The sequence below is a fragment of the Hyla sarda genome, chromosome 5, assembly GCF_029499605.1.
Source record: "Hyla sarda isolate aHylSar1 chromosome 5, aHylSar1.hap1, whole genome shotgun sequence".
Taxonomy (NCBI): Eukaryota; Metazoa; Chordata; class Amphibia; order Anura; family Hylidae; genus Hyla; species Hyla sarda.
This window is the reverse complement of record NC_079193.1, coordinates 335,687,327-335,705,259: the sequence shown is the minus strand read 5'-3', so window position 1 is coordinate 335,705,259 and position 17,933 is coordinate 335,687,327. Positions and strand designations below refer to the sequence as shown.

The following is a 17,933-nucleotide window of genomic DNA, read 5'->3' as shown; positions in this document are numbered from 1 at the left end:
ATTTCATTTCTTTTCTTAGAGGTGTTGTAGACATTTAAGGTAGTGTAGACCTTCAGGCTTCATGGTACACTCCTGTAGTGAAAGCTATACAATGTATTATGAAGTTATACAGTCTTCTAATATACTTTCAGTTCCTTATTAGAGATTACACCGCTCAGGTAACTGTACTGTTACATCATCTGTCTGTCCATTCCATGACCAGGACAGATTTATTTACTGAAAGTGGTCAATGAAGGGTCCTGTGGTATAGCAGGTCTTGAAAACTGTGGGACATTGATAAAGTAAATTGGAAAACAATCCATGCAAAGATATCTATATAGCTTTTAGGTTTCATTTACTTCCTAAATTTAAACAACTTTTCTTTATTATTAAAAAAAAAACTAGTAGTCAGTGTAAGGGCCTGTTCACATCACATGTTTGAATCCTGTTGAAACATTCCTGTTTTTCTTTTTTTTCTTTTTTTTTCTTTCAAGGTTAGAGAACAAGGTACCATTTTAACCAGATGCATATCTTGTTGTCATTGACTTCTGTTGGATGAGAAAAAAATAAATAAAAAAACACAGGATCCATCTGGATCATGTTCTTAAATGGGATAGAAAAAAATTAGCATTCATCAACAAAAAAGGACATTTCAACAGCATGTAAAAACGTGCTGTTGACCTAGCTTTGCGCACACACAAGACAGACCACATTTACTATTAGTAAATATGGCCGTGGCATCTGTAACAATTGTGCCAATATTCTGGTGCAAAAATCTGGCCGAGTTTAGTGTCGGCAACACATGTCAAAAGTTGTTGATCGCACCTGGTCTCACGCCTAAGACCCACTGTGAGTTATTAGCCGGGAAAGCGGGAGGCATTGCACTCTGCTTCCTGCCCCGCTGAGAGACTTGTACATTTTTCTGCGTAGACTTCTATGCAGAGAAATAGAAGGATCTCTCAACTGGTTGGGGAGTGGTGCGCAATGCCTCCCGCTTTTCCGGCTAATAACACGCAGTGGGTCTTCGCCGAGAGACCCGATGCGATCAACAACTTTTGACATGTGTGACTGACAAGTCATCAGTTGTTTTTTTATAACAGTTACACTTTTGGCCAACGAATAGTCGATCTAAACTTTGATAAATCTATTGCATTCTTAGGCAGAGTTTACACTATGGAATTCAGCTTTGAAATTCCAGTGCAGCAGAATACCATTGCTGTCAATAATAATCCACTGCAAAGTGCACACTATGGACGCTCCGCCACTGAAATTCCTCCACCGAAACTGTTTAAAATACATTGCAGTCTATGGGGACCAGCAATGTCCATTCAGTCAGTGCCATTCACCCTTATATTCTCCACCAGGAATAATTCCAGTTGGAAATTCCGTAGCATGGGCCCACCCTAAAACTGTCTAGTCTTGGATCACAGTCTAAAACTAGATTGCTTTTAAAAAGCTGGGCTGATATTTCCTATGGGCTGTAGCAGTCCAGGAATGAAGTTGTGCTGATACATGACCGCTAGGAAGGAAGCAGCATCATGGACATCAAATCCAGCATGTGTTACTAGTGGACGTGTCCATATGAGAAAAGTAGGAAATTAAGAGGTTTAGAAATTGTATGTCTGGGCCTGAATCATAGTCAAAGGAATAGAGCTTGCTGCCAGAAACTAAGCAGTTACCTTGAGTTGAAAAAATGTAAAAAAAATTTAAATAAAAAAATGCACTAACATTTGTGAAAATGCATTTTCCTATGTCTGAGGTCTTCAAACCATAAACCATTAGGCATATATTTTAAAGGCTATGATCAGCTGGATGTTGCTGCTTTTTAGAATTTCATGTTCGTGTATGTGCGCGCTTATGAACCTGGGTCATAGGACTAGAGGCAAAACATTCTCTCACTTCTCAGTCACAGTATTATTTTTCAGGTGTGGAAGGTGTGTGAATATTTGTGGTTGCTCCCTGACTTTGAAGTTAGCTTTTCCTAAGGAGCTTTTTGTTTTCTTCCTCTTACATTTTACCTGTATTCCAGCAATCTTTATCTTGTCTTGTAAGAAAGCCTCTTTTGTCTACGTAGGCTCTATTTTACATCTGTATGCCTCAGAAATGTCTTCTATATAAATTAGTTGGCTTAAGGATATGTTCACTCTGCAGAATTCCCATGGTAGACCTGTTCACACTGTGGAATTTCATCGGTGGACAATTCTGCCACTGAAATTGTTCAGCGCAAAGAAAGAACATGTTCATTCTTTGCACGGAAATCTGTGAGCACTGTATAGCAGTTAATGGTGACAGCGCAGTTCTGCGCAGTCCTACCGACTAAGTATTTTCGGTGGCGGCTGCCAGACGGAATCTCCGCCTGATGAATTCAGCAAGCGGAGATTCCGCAGGGTGAACATACCCTAAAAGGGTTATCCAGAATGTGAAAACTATAGCTTCTTGAATGTGGTATTACAACTTGGCTCCATTCACTTCAATGGCACTAAGCTGCAATACCACACACAAACTGGGGACAAGAGTGGCGCTGTTTCTTGAAGAAATCAGCTGTTTTTTTTAATCCTAGATAACTTTTTACACATAAAATTTCTTATATTTTTGTATGGTGCTGAAATTTAAAGGGATACTCCTGCGCTTAGACATCTTATCCCCTATCCAAAGGATAGGGGATAAGATGCCTGATCACGGGGTTCCTGCCGCTGGGGACCCCAGTGATCTTGCACGTCGCACCCCGTTAGAATCAGTCCCTGGAGCATGTTCGCTCCGGGTCTGAATACTGTCGATCATGGGGACGGAGCATTGTGACGTCACGGCTCCGCCCCTGTGACATCACGCTCCGCCCCCTCCCATAGGCTTGCATTGAGGGGACGGAGTGTGATGTCACACGGGGGCAGAGCCGTGACTTCACAATGCTCCGTCCCCGTGATCGACAGTAATCAGACCCGGAACGAACATGCTCCAGGGACTGATTCAAACGGGGTTCGGCGTGCAAGATCACGGGGGTCCCCAGCGGCGGGACCCCCAAGATCAGGTATCTTATCCCCTATCCTTTGGATAGGGGATAAGATGTCTAAGCGCCGGAGTACCCCTTTAAAGCTGAAAATGGCCATTTTTTTTTTTTTTTTTAAATCTTATAGTTAAAATTTGTTTTAAATTTATTCAGTTGGCATTGTGTGCAATGTGGTTAAGTGGTTCAGAAAGAATATTTTACATTTTTTGGGGGTACAAGGCGGAGGAGATGATACTGTCTTCCTAAGCCGTCTGAAGAGTCAAGGAGTGAGGTGTCATGTCATCAGGGGCCCCTGTGATCTCCCAAGCACTAAGGTTCTTATGTGGATGTAATCAAATAGTGAGTAGGGTATATATCAATGTTTACACAAGTGAGTTTTGAATGGTAGGCTTTTGGTCTCACTAGACACGAATGAGCAATGAATTAACATAAGATAAAAATCTGTAAGGTTGACATATCCATTATGTTTTCTATTCCACAGCCCCCCAGGCTCTCCAAGCAATCTAGGGTTCTTCCCAGCCACAGCCGGTGCCAGCAGTCTCCCCCCACACAATGGAGCTGCGGTGGTGCGCATGCAAGGACTGGCCTACAACTCTGGTGTAAAGGAGATATTGAATTTCTTCCAAGGTTATCAGGTAGGAAATCTGGAGTGTATCAAGGCTCAGGCCCAATAAGGGATCCCCACCACTTCCTGCACATTTGCAGTATATGACTATTGTCAGGTCTGTGTGTAGGTTTATCTTGTAGATCCGTGGCAGATTCAGTGCACACATTTCTGCAAGTAAAAATCTGTTCTGTGCATCAGGTTGCGGTTTCTGTAGCTGGTAAGACATTTTTTACACCATTAATCTAAATAGGTGAGCAGAGATCCAGACAGGGACAGATGAGGGGTTACAATAGTATCCGGTCTCTGTGAGCTAAATTTCCATTGGAGTTTGCGGTGGTCTGTGCTCTTTAGCTCACAGAGCATTGTCTTTACATATATTAATAATTCTTTATATATATATATATATATATATATATATATATATATATATATAATATATAGCGCACACAGATTCCGCAACTGAGCCACCATGCAGATTTGCAGATCTTCTTGTTTATATAGTGATTATGCTTTATCTATATAAAACCTCTTATCTTTTGAGGTTAGAGAAAACTTTTTATGTTTCTACTGATGGCCACAAGAAAAATTCCTGTTCATTTTCGTTAATATTTATTCCTTTACCCTAGTATGCCCCAGAAGAGGGTCTTCTCCCAATAACTGACCAGGCCAGAACCTTGATCACCCACCCAAAGGAATGGGTGTGTATATAGAGATCTTTTCAGCGCTTATGTAGAAGAGGTATGTACCATCTTAATTGTCATTTCTTGCCGCACCCTAAATTATTGATTCATGTACAAAGGAAAAATTAAAAGGGGCTTCTCCCACATTATGCACAGACAGGAGTCCTATTACCATCAGTTTGTCCGCCCCAGCAACAGCAGAACTTCGGCAGTAATATACGGCTTGGACACTGCTGCAACTGCCACAAATAGAAAGAACTCCGATCCCAGCAGTTTATTCCAAGCTAAAGACTGTCTAGCCAATGCTGGGTGTTTTGCAACAGCGGGATGATCTCTGGTTGGGAAACACTGCTTAAAGGGGTATTTCGGGCAAAAACACTTTATCCCCTACCCAAAGGATAGGGGATAAGATGTCTGATTGCGGGGGGGGGGGGGGGGGGCCTGCTGCTGCTGAGACCCCCATGGCTCCCTGCAGCACCCGCATTCTATGCAGGTGCTTAATCTCCAGTTTCGGAAACGTCCGGGTTTCCGGGACTGGGGAAGTGACGTCACGCCGCACCCCCTCCATTCATGTCTGTCACGCCTCCTCCCATAGACATGAATGGAGGGGCGTGGCGTGACGTCACATCCCCAGTCCCGGAAACCCGGAGGTTTCCAAAACTGGAGATTCAGCACCTGCATAGAATGCGGGTGCTGCAGGGAGATCGCGGGGGTCCTCAGCAGCGGGCCCCCCGCGATCAGACATCTTATCCCCTATCCTTTGGATAGGGGATAAAATGGTTTTTGCCCGGAATATCCCTTTAAGTTAAAGGAGTACTCCGCCCCGAGACATCTGATCACCGACGACAGGACCCCCGCGATCTTTGCTGTGGCACCCCAGTCATCCGGTGAACAGAGCGAACTTCGCTCTGTGCCGGATGACTGGCAATGCAGGGCCAGAGGCTAGTGATGTCATGGTCACGCCTCTTGTGTTGTCACGGTTATGCCCCCTCAATGCAAGTCTTTGGAAGGGGGCGTAACGGCCGTCACGCCCCCTCCCATAAACTTGCCTTGAGAGGGCGTGGCCATTATGTCTCAAGCCTCCGGCACTCTAAATGAATGCCGTGTGCAGCAGGGAGATCGCGGGGTCTAGGGGAGGAGTACCCCTTTAAGCCCTAGAGAGGCTAGTTCCTCAATAGGTGGGCTCTGTCTGTGCAGCACTAGCATCACCAGGGCTGTGATGTATAAGGCTTCATGCTTTACCTCTATAGAATTGATTTGGGGATCCCGAGTGTTCTTAATCAAGAGAGGTATATGCAATCGCAACATCCTATTTCTAGCTCGCTCTTCATTGGGGGACACCTAACTGATGGGTATATGCTCTTGCCACCAGGAGGCGCTGACACTAGGAAAAAGAAAAGTCTGCTCCTCCCTGGCAGGATATACCCGCCCACCTGCAGTGAGGTAATCAGTTTTAGCTAGTGTCACTTAGGAGGTAGACACACAGGTCTGGAGCTCCAGACCTGGTCTTTTATTATTTTCTAGTAAGGGCTGTTTAGTCAGGTTCTGTACTCCTTTTTGTTTCCCTTTTTCAGGTGGGGGTTCAGAAGCATGGCGCTACCTTGTTCCCCCATATGTGGCTAAGGGGCACAGGACATAAAATACAAATGCACCATTAACCCCTTCCTGCCAAAGGCCAGCGCCTGGGGTTGCACCGTGGGTCCAGGTCCCCCTATTTTTCTTGGGCTGTAGCAGCATGACGTGATGCAGGTGACTAAAATGCTGGCTGAAGACTTATGTGAAGATAGGGGAGTATGTACAGATGGTCGGGTGTACATGTTCCCCCTCCCTCCCTGCCCTGCACGGGACTTAAGAGTTTATTCCTTTCCTTGTGGTCTTCAGGGGTCTGGCTTTTGTGGGGGTGTTTAATGGGGTCGGGGCTCTCACTGTTAGTGTCACCTACCGGGCAGCTGCCTGTTTTTTGCGGCAGCTCCCTTTTATTCATTCCTCCACAGTCACTGCTCCAGCCCTGGCACTGTGCTGGCCAGCGGAAGCCATAATGGAGGCAGGTAACTCAGCCCCCCTTCTTCCCGAGTTCAGAGCGGGAACCTGGGGTCTCAGCTGTGGGGAGGCTCTCTGCCGGCGCTGCCTTCAGAGCGCCAACAGGAGAGAGTGATTCTTGCCTCTCCTGACGGGGCTTAGCTCCGCCCCTCTCCTCCCCACAGCGAGCTCTCCGGTCTGGCGCTCTGCAGGGAGTTTACCGCCGGCTGGGGTAACGGCCGGTGTACCCCTCCGGCCGACTACCCCCGGCCAGCGGTTGCGCGCCTGTGCGGGGTTTCAGGCACTACCGTCCCTCGCGCCGCGATCGACACTCCCGCCGAAGGGTCAGGGACTCGGAGCTTTACTCGGCCCCCGTCTTCTTCAGAGCGGGACCCGTCTGCTCCGAACGGGGACTCTGAGCTTAGCTCCGCCCCCGTCTGCAGTGCGGGACCCTCCACCCTTGGACGGGGTATCGGAGCTTGGCTCCGCCCCCGTCGTCTTCAGAGCAGAACCCTCCGCTCCTGGACGGGGACACGGAGCTTTGCTCCGCCCCCGTCTTCAGAGCGGGACCCTCTGCTCCTGGACGGGGACTCAGAGCTTGGCTCCGCCCCCGTCTTTCGTCACAGCAGGACCCCGCTCCCGGACGGGGACTCGGAGCTTAGCTCCACCCTCGTTTGTCTTCTGAGCAGGTCAGTCCGCTCCCGCAACCTTAGTGCGGCGGGTGTGTTGCTGGACGGGGACTGGTACATGTCCCCGTCCATTCAGCAGTGAAGTGGGGGTTTATATTTCGATTTTTTTGGAGATGGGGGAGTGGGCTTAGCTCCACTATGCAGTGCGGGGCTCCCCTCCCCCCCCCTCTCCCAGAGGGCGGAAACACAATCATGCATAAGTAATATTTATTTATTTTTAAAAAAAAAAAATGCTGTTTTTCTGGCAATTTGGTGCAGTTTGGTCCCATATCTATGGCGTAGCATTGGTGGTTCAGTGGTAGAATTCTTCTGCAGTTCCGATACTCCGCTGCTGGGTGCAGTATATGGAGAACTGACCGATGTGTCTTCAGGTCCCATACCAGTAGGCCAGACAGTGGTCTGCATGGTTTCCTCTGCCGTTTGTCACACGTCTCATGGCTGGCGTATCTGTTGCTGCAGCTCCGATACCCCACTGCGGGGTGCGGTACATGGAGGACTGACCGATGTGTCTTCAGGACCCATACCAGTAAGCCAGACAGTGGTCTGCATGGTTCTCTCTGCCGTTTGCCACACGTATCACGGCTCATGTATCTGTTGCTGCAGTTCCGATACCCCACTGCGGGGTGCGGTACATGGAGGACTGACCGATGTGTCTTCAGGACCCATACCAGTAAGCCAGACAGTGGTCTGCATGGTTTCCTCTGTCATTTTCACATGTCTCACAGATGAGGTGTCTGTGGCGGCAGTTCAGATACCCCGCTGCTGTGTGCGGTATATGGAGGACTGAACCGATGTGTCTTAAGGACCCTAAGGCTCATTACGAAGTCTCCTACGGACCCCTTCCATTAGCCAGACAGTAGTCTGCATGGTTTCCTACATCGCCGGTCACACGATTCTCGGCTGCTGCATCTGTGACTAGAGTTCCGTTTCCTCACTTCTGTTGGTGTGTAGGGTTGTCTTCCGTGGATCCGTGCTAGTAGGCCAGACGGTGGTCTGCATAGTTGACTACACCGCCTCTCATACATCACGCGGCGGATGTGTCTGCAGCTGGTGTTCCAGTCACTCTCTACTGAGTAAGGTACTGATGGGATGAATATTTGTCGTCGGTGTATCCCTGCCAGTAAGCCTGACCGTGGTCTGCATGGTTGCTTACGCCGCCTGTCATACATCAGATGGCTGATGTATCTGCGTCTGGGTTTCCGGTCCCTCACTGCTCAGTGAAGTGCCGGTGGCATGCTTCGTTGTCTTGTGTGCATCCATGCCGGCTAGCCAGATAGTGATCTGCAGGGTGGCTTACACCATCTGTCAAACTTGACAGCTTTTGCATCTGCAGCTGTAGTTCTGGTACCTCATTGCTGGTGAGGTGCCAATGGGATGCATCGTTGCCTTGGACCCTTACCAATGAGCTGATCAATCGTCTGCTTGGTGGTCTACACCGCCTGTCCTACATCTACCACCTGTTGTCTCTGCTTCTGCAGTCTCGGTAGAGGCTGGGGTTCTGGTACCTCCCCACTGAGCGAGGTGCCAATACACTGTCTCGTTTTCCATAGTCCTCTACCTGTCTATCTGGTAGTGGTCTGCAAGGTTTCCTGCGCCACTTGTTACGCATCACATCACCGGTGTATCTGCAACTGGTCTTCCAAACCCTCACTACTGGGATGACTCGCTGTCCCCTAAGGACTCATACCGGTAACCCAGACAGTTGTCTGCATTTTTTCTTCTGCCGACTATCTCGCGGCAGATGTTTTTTTGCGGCTAGTGTTCCGGTACTCCACTGTGGTGCGTGGTATATGTGGAACTGACCCAGTGTGTCCCATAGTCTCTGTCTCTCTCTCTCATTCTCTCATTCTCTCATTCTCTCATTCTCTCATTCTCTCATTCTCATTTGCTCCATGTGCCTTATACACTGAACCACATACTGGTTTACTGGATGGCCTGCTTGTCAGGTCCCTCTCTGCATATCGGCTACTCTGTCTACGGGCCGGTATCTCTCCCCACTGTGCATCGTCGGGTGCGGGACCAGTCGTGGCCACGGTCTTTTTTGCCCTATGGCCAGACTGTGTGTCCGCTTGGTGTTCCAATCCACCTGGTCACCTCCCACATTTGGCCGCCACTGCAGCTGTAGTCCGGTATCTCTCTCCCAGGTGCAGTCCCACAGAGTGCGTTCATGTGGGTTCTTAGGTCCCTTCTTCCTGTAGGTCACACTGTGTCTGCCTTTTTTCCTGCTCCACGTCCATTCTTCCTCTCGAGTCTGCGACTGCAGCCCTGGTGCCTAGCACCATTAGGAGTTGGGGTGTGTTTTTTTTTTTTTTTTTTTTTTTTTTTTTTTTTGTTGTCTGTGGATTCCGGGGCCTTTTGCAGCAACAGGAGCGTCTTTGTTCTCCTTTCTTAGGTTGCACTCTTGGTCTGCTGTGTGCATGACTCCTTTCCTGCTGGTCCTGAGGATGTTTTTACAGTGTCTGCAGTCTGGGTCCGCCGCTTTTGTCATGGGGTCCTCATGTCTGTGTTCCTACATATGCTAGGGCCGCCTCGCAGGTGTAGAGCCACCTTCTTTGCTCGGGGGTGCGCTCAGGGGCTTCTGGTGCTGTTGTAGCCGCGGTTCCAGGGCGGTTGAGCACCTCTGTTCTGACATGGGGCCTGCTGGGTGGCCTGTTGGTTCAGCCCCTCTCTGTACTTCCGGGTGTTCTTTTCCAGGGTTTCTGTCTGGGTGACTCAGGTGCCTCCTCGTCACTATCTGGATTGACCCTCAACAGGTCTTGTATTTTTTGCCCTGCTTCGGAGTGCGGGGCTACGATCCATCTGGTATCGCACGGTGGCCCCTCCAGGTGGCAACGGTTGCGCTGGAACCCGGGTGGGGGGGCTTTGTCCACCCAGTATTTGCATTTCCCTGCTCCTACTGCACCTAGTGCGCTTGCCGTTCCCCTTTTCATTTGGGGGATGGTGATCAGGGTGCTGTCGTAGGTCTCTACTCCAGTTGTCATCTCGACCACCCTTGTTTTTCCCTCCTGGAGGGACTATCTGGATTTTGCTAAGATGCATTCAACAGTGGATTTTACAGTCTAGTCTTGTGTGCTTTCTGTCTGCTATCACAGCCTAGTGCTCTGTATGTCCTTCTTACCCTTTTATCTGGGTCAGTCTTAATGCATTGACCCCAGGTCCGGACCCTGGGAGTCCAGCTGGGCTCTTATTGGTTCTCATCCATTTCTGTTTTGACGGGATGTTTCTTGAGGCGGCTCAGGTCTTCTCAGACCACTCTGTTCTATCACTGTTGGCTCCCTTGATTTGGACTGTCCTGTGATGCTGCGGTGTGCTTTCTTTTCAGGCGGCTCTCCGATTCCTTGAGCCTTGATGATGGTTCAGTTCTTGGACATTTTTAGCAGCCGGCCTCCGACTCCTCAGTGATCCATTGGTCGGGCAGTGTTCCTGTTCTGCTCTCCTTACCTTCTTTCTGGAAGTTTTTTCGCAAACATCTGGTTCCCTTTGTTCTGTGGTTTCTTGTCTCTATTTGACCCAGGTGCCTTGGGTCTCTTCAGAGGGTGGACCTTTCCTTTGGTGTTCTGGTCCTTCTCCTTGGTTGGGAGATCTTACGGGACCTCATTGTTCTGGGCCTAGTAGGTCTCCGATCTGGGGACTTGTCCATAGACCTTGCGGGCATGCGAGTTTAGTCGTGGACTGTCTCCGTTTTGCCGGTGGTTGTTTTTTCCCACCCTAGGGGTACTGCTTTGGTACGTCCCATCAGTTAGGTGTTCCCCAATGAAGAGCGAACGAGAAAAGGAGATTTTTTTTTTGTACTCGCCGTAAAATCTCTTTCTCGTTGCCTTCATTGGGGGACACCGCACCCACCCATTTCTTCTTTTTCCGGTTCTTGGGTTTTTTCCGGGATTCCTTTCTAGGGTCCTTCGGCCGTATTTCCTCTCGAGCTTCTCCTACTGCTTTGTGACAAAACTGATTACCTCACTGCAGGTGGGCGGGTATATCCTGCCAGGGAGGAGCCGACTTTTCTTTTTCCTAGTGTCGGCGCCTCCTGGTGGCAAGAGCATATACCCGTCAGTTAGGTGCCCCCCCAATGAAATCTCCTTATTTTGGCATTACCAGAGTACCAATGGAATATGCACTAACTTGGTGAAGTTGTCTTTTTCACATAAAATGATGTTTGAAAGCCCTGACTGATACATGATTTTGGAGCCCTAAATTACACCAATAAGATATTAAAGGGGTACTCCGGAAGAAAAAAATGCTTTGCAACAAACTGGTGCCAGAAAGTTTTATACAGATTTGTAAATTACATTTATGTAAAAGTGATCCCTCCAATACTTATCAGCTGCTGTATGTTCCAGAGGAAGTTGTGTAGTTCTTTCCGGTCTGACCATAGTGCTCTCTGCTGACACCTTTGTCAGTGTCAGGAAACATCCAGAGCAGGAGAGGTTTGCTTTTGGGGACTGTGGTCAATGGTGGTGGTCTTACTGAATGAATGTCCTGTCTTGTCACATTCTTTGTCAAGTTATTTTTCTCTCTTCCCACAGGTTTTCCTCGACCAGTTTAATTGTACATTGCCACTTTGCTAAGCAGAAAGCTCCTGGCCATTTTCTTTTTTTCTTTTTTTTTTTTTTTATAATTTTTACATCCGGCCAGGAAGGAATTTTGGACCATGGAAAATAGCAGTCTACCCTCCTAAGACTATAAAAGAACATGAACTTTAAAAGAAAGTCAGTACATACAACATAGACCGGGGTAGACGGACAGATCTTCCAATGTGCAAAAATGGTTCTACTACTGAGATGTGATCGGCCGCTCGGTGATGTCCTCATCGCACCATGTAAACGGGAATGACTTCTCCATTGACCTTTTTTTTTTAGCGGCACTAACAAAGTACGAGGAATTTCTACACCTAATGGACTTTTTTTTTTTTTTTCTGGACTTCCTGTTAGTCTTTACCACTGCTGCACCAAAAGTGTTAATACAGCGGGTGATATATTTTTATGTATATTTTATTTGATTTCTGAAACCAGAGGTTCACTCTCTACAGAATACCACCATTTGCCATGCTCAAAAGGGAATGGCTGTCAGTTCAATGCATGTTTGCATTGTATACGATGCAACATTTTTTTTTTTTCTTTTTTTTTTTTTACATTAGAATTAAAAATTTCTAAAGCTCTCAGATATTCTATGTGACCTTTTTTAGTTTATGATAATAAAAAAAATTAAAGGTGGAAAAAAGTAAAATAAAAAAAACAAAAGAAAAAAAATTATGAATTTGTGTGCTGGCAACATGAAGCAGATTTCTACCTGTGAATGCAAATGCCCTTGCATGATGCACTCCATCATTTATTTTTGCTTTTGTCAAACACTTTGTTACATTTATATATAAAATATTTGTATATATATTTTGAGAACCTCTCGTGAACATTATATTATAGTAAAGTTGCGTAAGTATGAATTAGCGCTTTAAATAATTCACTTAATTCTTTTTTATTAATAAAATTGTTTCTAAAGCATCTTTTCTTTGTTCCTCCAAAGAACCCCCCCCCAAAATCATTAGCCATGTGCATTGATGTCTTGGGTCCTGTCCATGGAGCAAACTCTGTGCTTCCTTTCACCTTCTCTATTTTAAAGGTTGGTGCTCCATGTACATCCATTATGAGAAGCTACTGATAGTACAGCAATATAGGAAGGACTCGTGTATGTACAATTATTGTAAATTGAAATCTTGTATGGATGTTCCTCATATAAAGACTCCCCTATGCAGGACACTACCTGAGCTCTTTGGGTTTCATGGAGCGATGATTTAGTGTATACGGAGATTTTTTTTGTTCGTTCATATCCATACAAATTGAGACACAGGAGATCTGCTCTGTGGCCTATCCACTCTTCCCTGTGTCCCTAACATCCACACATGCTTATCTGTTAAGTGTGAAGCCAACGGAACCTAATGGTGTCAACTACTGTTTTGAATGGTCGTCTTGTAGACCTTTAAGCTCCTTACGTGTTCTTGTCACATTTACACTGTTGCTGAACCATTTTTGGTGATCCAACGTCAGTTGGTTCCTTTAGCAAAAATGTGAACAATTGTAAGTCTCTATATATTGTTTGTTTGTCATTGCATGTCTAGACACTGGTTTATCCTAGTTTGTGTTATAAAAAGTAGTTTGTTTCTGTTTAAGCTGTGTACCGATTACATGACTGTTTTATTAATGCTGTATTGCACAAACGAACTGCAAAAAAATCGGGAAAAAAATGTCTGTGAATAAACTGTTTACATGTGCAGATAATAATAAAAAGCTTTTCTCTGCTTGTCCAAATACTTTCATGGTGTTACTGCTATTTGCATTAAACTATAGATGTCACTATACATACACAAAGGCCTTTTACCTTTAAAGGGGTATTCCACTGCATTAAAGGAGATAGCCAGTGCTGAAAAACTTATCCTCTATCCTAAGGATAGGGGATAAGTTTCAGATTGCGGGGGGTCCGTCTGCTGGGGCGCCCCGTGATCTCCTGTACAGGGCCCCTGCTCGCTGGCCAGATAGCGGGTGTCGACCATTGCACAAAGTGATGGCAGACACTCCCCCTCAATACAGCGCTATGGCAGAGCCTGGGATTGCCGAAGGCAGCGCTCTGTCTCTGCCATAGAGTTGTATTGAGGGGGGCGTGTCAGCCGCCGCTTCATGCAGTGATCAACATGCCCCCTTCCCGCGGGCTGCTGGGGCCCCCGCAATCTGAAACTATCCTTAGGATAGGGGATACGTTTTTCAGCCCTGGAATACTCCTTTAAAGGGTAGCTCCCATCATCCCCTTTTTTTTTTTTTTTTTTTCCCCTTCTTTCTGTCCCTGCCTATTGCCCATCTATCCCTAACCACCTCCCTGCCTTTACATTTATTTTTACTATATTAAAAATGCTTTTTTTGTCTGCCTGGTAGTGTGCTCACTACCAGGCAGACTTCCCCAGCAGGCGTGACATCACTGATGCCTGCTGGGGGGTCCGACTTCCGCCCTTAGTTCAACTATACAGGGTGCCTCCAGCTGTTTCACCAGTACAACTCCCAGCTTGCCCTGACATCTATTGGCTGTCAGGGCATGCTGGGAGTTGTAGTGGGGAAACAACTGTAGGCACCCTGTGGTGAAAACAGTCTCGGCCGCAGCTGCCACACATCCTGCTCCCTCAGGCCCCGCCGCGCAACACCCCCCACCCTTCTCCCTCTGACCGCCCAAAAGACATTCCGCTCCCCAAACTCCGCAACACCATCACCCCCAGACCCCGCCGTGCAACACCCCCTCCCTCCGACCGCCCAAAAGAGACATTCCGCTCCCCCCAAACTCCGCATCTCCATCACCCCCGCCATCCGGAGGATCAGCGCAGCAATGAGTGCGCGCGCTGCCTCCGGACAGGGTTACGGGGGCAGGCGAGGACAGTGGAGCTGGCCATTGTGCGCAGCCCCAGCTATCAGTGTGCTCGCCCTCGCCTGTTTGACAGGCGGGAGCAAGCACCGCAGTGGCTTAAAGGAGTTGAAATTCTGTAGTGACGTCACTGCCGAATGCGTTCGGCCACTAGGAGGGCGACCCCTACTGGCCGAATTTAAAAGTTATTTTAAACTGGTTTAAATCACTTTTTTTTTTATTAAAGTATATTAGAGATATGTTGTAGTACTTAAGAACTACAACATATCAATTTTTTTATTTCTTTACAGTGCCCATTTAAATATTTTCCCCCTTTCCACAAGCATAAACAGAGAAGTGTCTGATCACAGGGAGTCCAACTGCTGGAACCCGCTGCAATCTCCTTCACGTAATTCATGCACAGGGCAGGGATGACACAACCCCTCTATACATCTCTATGAAAGAGCTGGAGATACACATGTGCTTTACTTGTGTATCTCCAGTTCTCACATTCAGATACATGGAGGGGGGGGTGTGGACCATGCTCTGCTCATGAAATTGCAGGGGGGTCCCAGCAATCATACTTATCCCCTATCCTGTGGGTAGGAAACAAGATTTTGTGTAGTGGATTACCCATTTAATGGTAGCTAGTGGGCCACCCAAGTCACTAGTTTTTTAGTGACTCATTCTGACTATAATTTAAAGAACAATTTGAGATTTTCCTAGTTTTTTTAAATAACGGAAAATATGGATTTTATTAAAGACAGGAGGCGAACATTTTGCATGTCTTCTTTACTACTCATAAGGTATAGCAGCAATGAAGAACACATGTATACAGAAAAAGACGTTAGATATGCAAATAAGAAGGTAGCAGGTAGCCAATCAGAGGCCAGTATCGGTGATATAAGGCATGACTAAGAGCATTACTTCCTCTTCTTTGATGCACATAAACTAGCTAAAGTGAAATAGACTAAAATTACAAGTCCTGGAACAAAGTTAAACTAAAACTGAAAATAACTACTAATTCTTGATCATCCGGATGGGTCGATGGATAATGTTCATTGTAGAATCGAAGATGATGAAGAATATCCGTAAGAATGCAAGAAACAAAGGAATGTCTCAATTGATGAACCGGAACAAACACCAGAGAACTTGAAGAGAAGAAGATGGTCTTCTGAATCGTAGGTTTTGCCAACTGTAGAGTTTATACTGAAAGAAAAGAAAATGATAATCCTATGATAAGAGTAGGGCAAAATAAGGGAGGGAAAATGTTCGCCTCCTGTCTTTAATAAAAATCCATATTTTCCGTTATTTAAAAAACTAGGAAAATCTCAAATTTTATTACAAGACTGGAGGCTCCATTTTGCAAGTTTAAAGCTAGAAAATATATAATTCAAATATACAATTAAATGAAAAACCATCAGATAACTGAAGTAGACACATGGGGATCCGGTCTAAAATAAAACATTCTAAAAGTTGTCAGAGGACCAATTAGCAGTTTTTAGGATATCTGATAAAGATGCTCCAGATTGATGTAATTTTGTAGCCATGGCTCCTCTAGCAGAATGAGCCCTGAAAATAGAGATGTCAATACCCGCCATCTGCATGATCTGTTTCATCCATCTGGCTAAGGAGGGAGAAGATACAGGGCGGTAAGGTTTACAGTAAGAAATCAGTAATTGGGAATCAGAAGGATTACGAAGATGGATAGTTCGCTGTTCATAGGATTGAAGGCAAGAAACCACACAAAGATGTTTCTGTTGAGGAAAAGAGGGATAAAACACAGAATGTAATGAGGTCTTAGTTCGTTTATGGATAGAAAAACAAACTCCATTAGGTAAGTATTGCTTGTGGGAAATATCAAGAGCTCTGACTAGAGATGAGCGAACTTACAGTAAATTCGATTCGTCACGAACTTCTCGGCTCGACAGTTGATGACTTATCCTGCATAAATTAGTTCAGCTTTCAGGTGCTCCTGTGGGCTGGAAAAGGTGTATACAGTCCTAGGAGACTCTTTCCTAGGACTGTATCCACCTTTTCCAGCCCACGGGAGCAGCTGAAAGCTGAACTAATTTATGCAGGATGAGTAATAAACTGCCGAGCCGAGAAGTTCGTGCCAAATCGAATTTACTGCAAGTTCGCTCATCTCTAGCTCTGACGTCTGAAATCCGTTTTAGAGAGATGAGACATAATAGAGCGGTGCGCTTAAGAGAGAGTCATTTAAGGGAAAGTTATTCATTATCCCCAAGAGAGATAATAAATAGTAAAAGTAAATTAACGTCCCAGGTTGAATGGTACCTGGGTAAGGGAGGACGTCTAAATTTAATTCCTTTCATCAATTTACAAATTAATGGATGTCTGCCTATAGGAATAGAATTGATAGGAGGGTGATAAAAAGAGATGGCAGATCTGTAGACATTTATGGTGCGGTATGCTCTACTTAAATCAAGAGGAAGATAAAAAATGTATGATGTGTTCTAAAGATGCCTGAATGGGATCCAGATCCTGTTGCAAGCACCAATCAGACCAAATTTTCCAGGCTGATCTGTAAGCCGATCTGGAACCTGGGACCCAAGTGTCTGAGAGTATTTCTCTAGATGTATTAGAAAGTCCAAGATCCGAGTGTGTTGACCCGAAACAAACCAAGCTATCAATTTTAGATTGTTGGAGGTTATGAGAGGATGAGGATTCCCTAAGGAATCCTGAAGTAGAAAAGGATGAGATGGAATTAGACGAGGAAAGTCTATAATCATTTCCAATATCTAGGGAAACCAGGACTGGGTTGGCCACCAAGGGGTTACCTTAACCGCAGTCGCTTTCAGAGATTTGATGAGCAGAAGAACTCTCGGTATTAGAATAAATGGAGGAAACGCATAAAGATTGTCTGAGGGCCAATGTTGGAGGAGAGCATCTATACCCTACCCTTCTGGGTCCGGACGCCAGCTGTAAAAACGATGAACTTGGCGATTGAGACGGGATGCAAAAAGATCCAGATATATCGGACCCCAAAGAGCATTGATGCGGTTGAAAATCTTGAGGTCCAATTGCCAATCGCTGGAATCCGTGAGAAAACGAGAGTTCCAGTCTGCAATGGTGTTGGAGAGCCTGGGTAAGTATTCTGCTTTGATGGTGATGTCTCTGTGAAGACAGTAATGCCAAAAATCTTTTGCGATATTGGCTAGTGGTAGAGACTTGGTACCTCCCAGTTTGTTGATGTATTGAACTGCGGAGATATTGTCCATCCGTAAGAGGATGCAACAATTTGACCTGTTCTTCGCAAAACTCTTCAGGGAGAAGAAACCAGCCAATAACTCTAGACAATTTATATGTAACCTCGATTCCTCTGGAGACCATTTTCCTCCTGTAGAAGAAGAGCCGCAGCAAGCTCCCCAACCCTGGAGGCTGGCATCCGATTCTATGATCAGATCCGGAACCGAATTGAATATAGCCTTCCCGTTCCAGTCTTGAAGATGTTTTAGCCACCAAAGAAGTTCTTCCTTGGTGTCTGGGGTTAAGGCTATCTCATCTGCATATACCTCTCGAAGATGTTGAGCCTTCAGACGTTGGAGGGCTCGATAATG

General features: G+C 46.2%; 1 protein-coding gene across 5 annotated transcripts in view; it reads left to right on the top strand.

Annotated features, from left to right (window-relative positions):
• Positions 1 to 13,272, top strand: part of ESRP1 (epithelial splicing regulatory protein 1) — a 76,161-nt gene extending 62,889 nt beyond the window's left edge. For all 5 annotated transcript variants that reach the window (XM_056522491.1, XM_056522490.1, XM_056522492.1 and 2 more), the window contains 3 exons: positions 3,465 to 3,618; positions 4,217 to 4,328; positions 11,502 to 13,272. In XM_056522491.1, the coding sequence (XP_056378466.1) occupies positions 3,465 to 3,618; positions 4,217 to 4,300 (238 nt within the window). In that variant the 3' untranslated portion in view covers positions 4,301 to 4,328; positions 11,502 to 13,272. The remainder of the gene's footprint in view (positions 1 to 3,464; positions 3,619 to 4,216; positions 4,329 to 11,501) is intronic.
• The last annotated feature ends 4,661 nt before the right edge of the window (positions 13,273 to 17,933 follow it).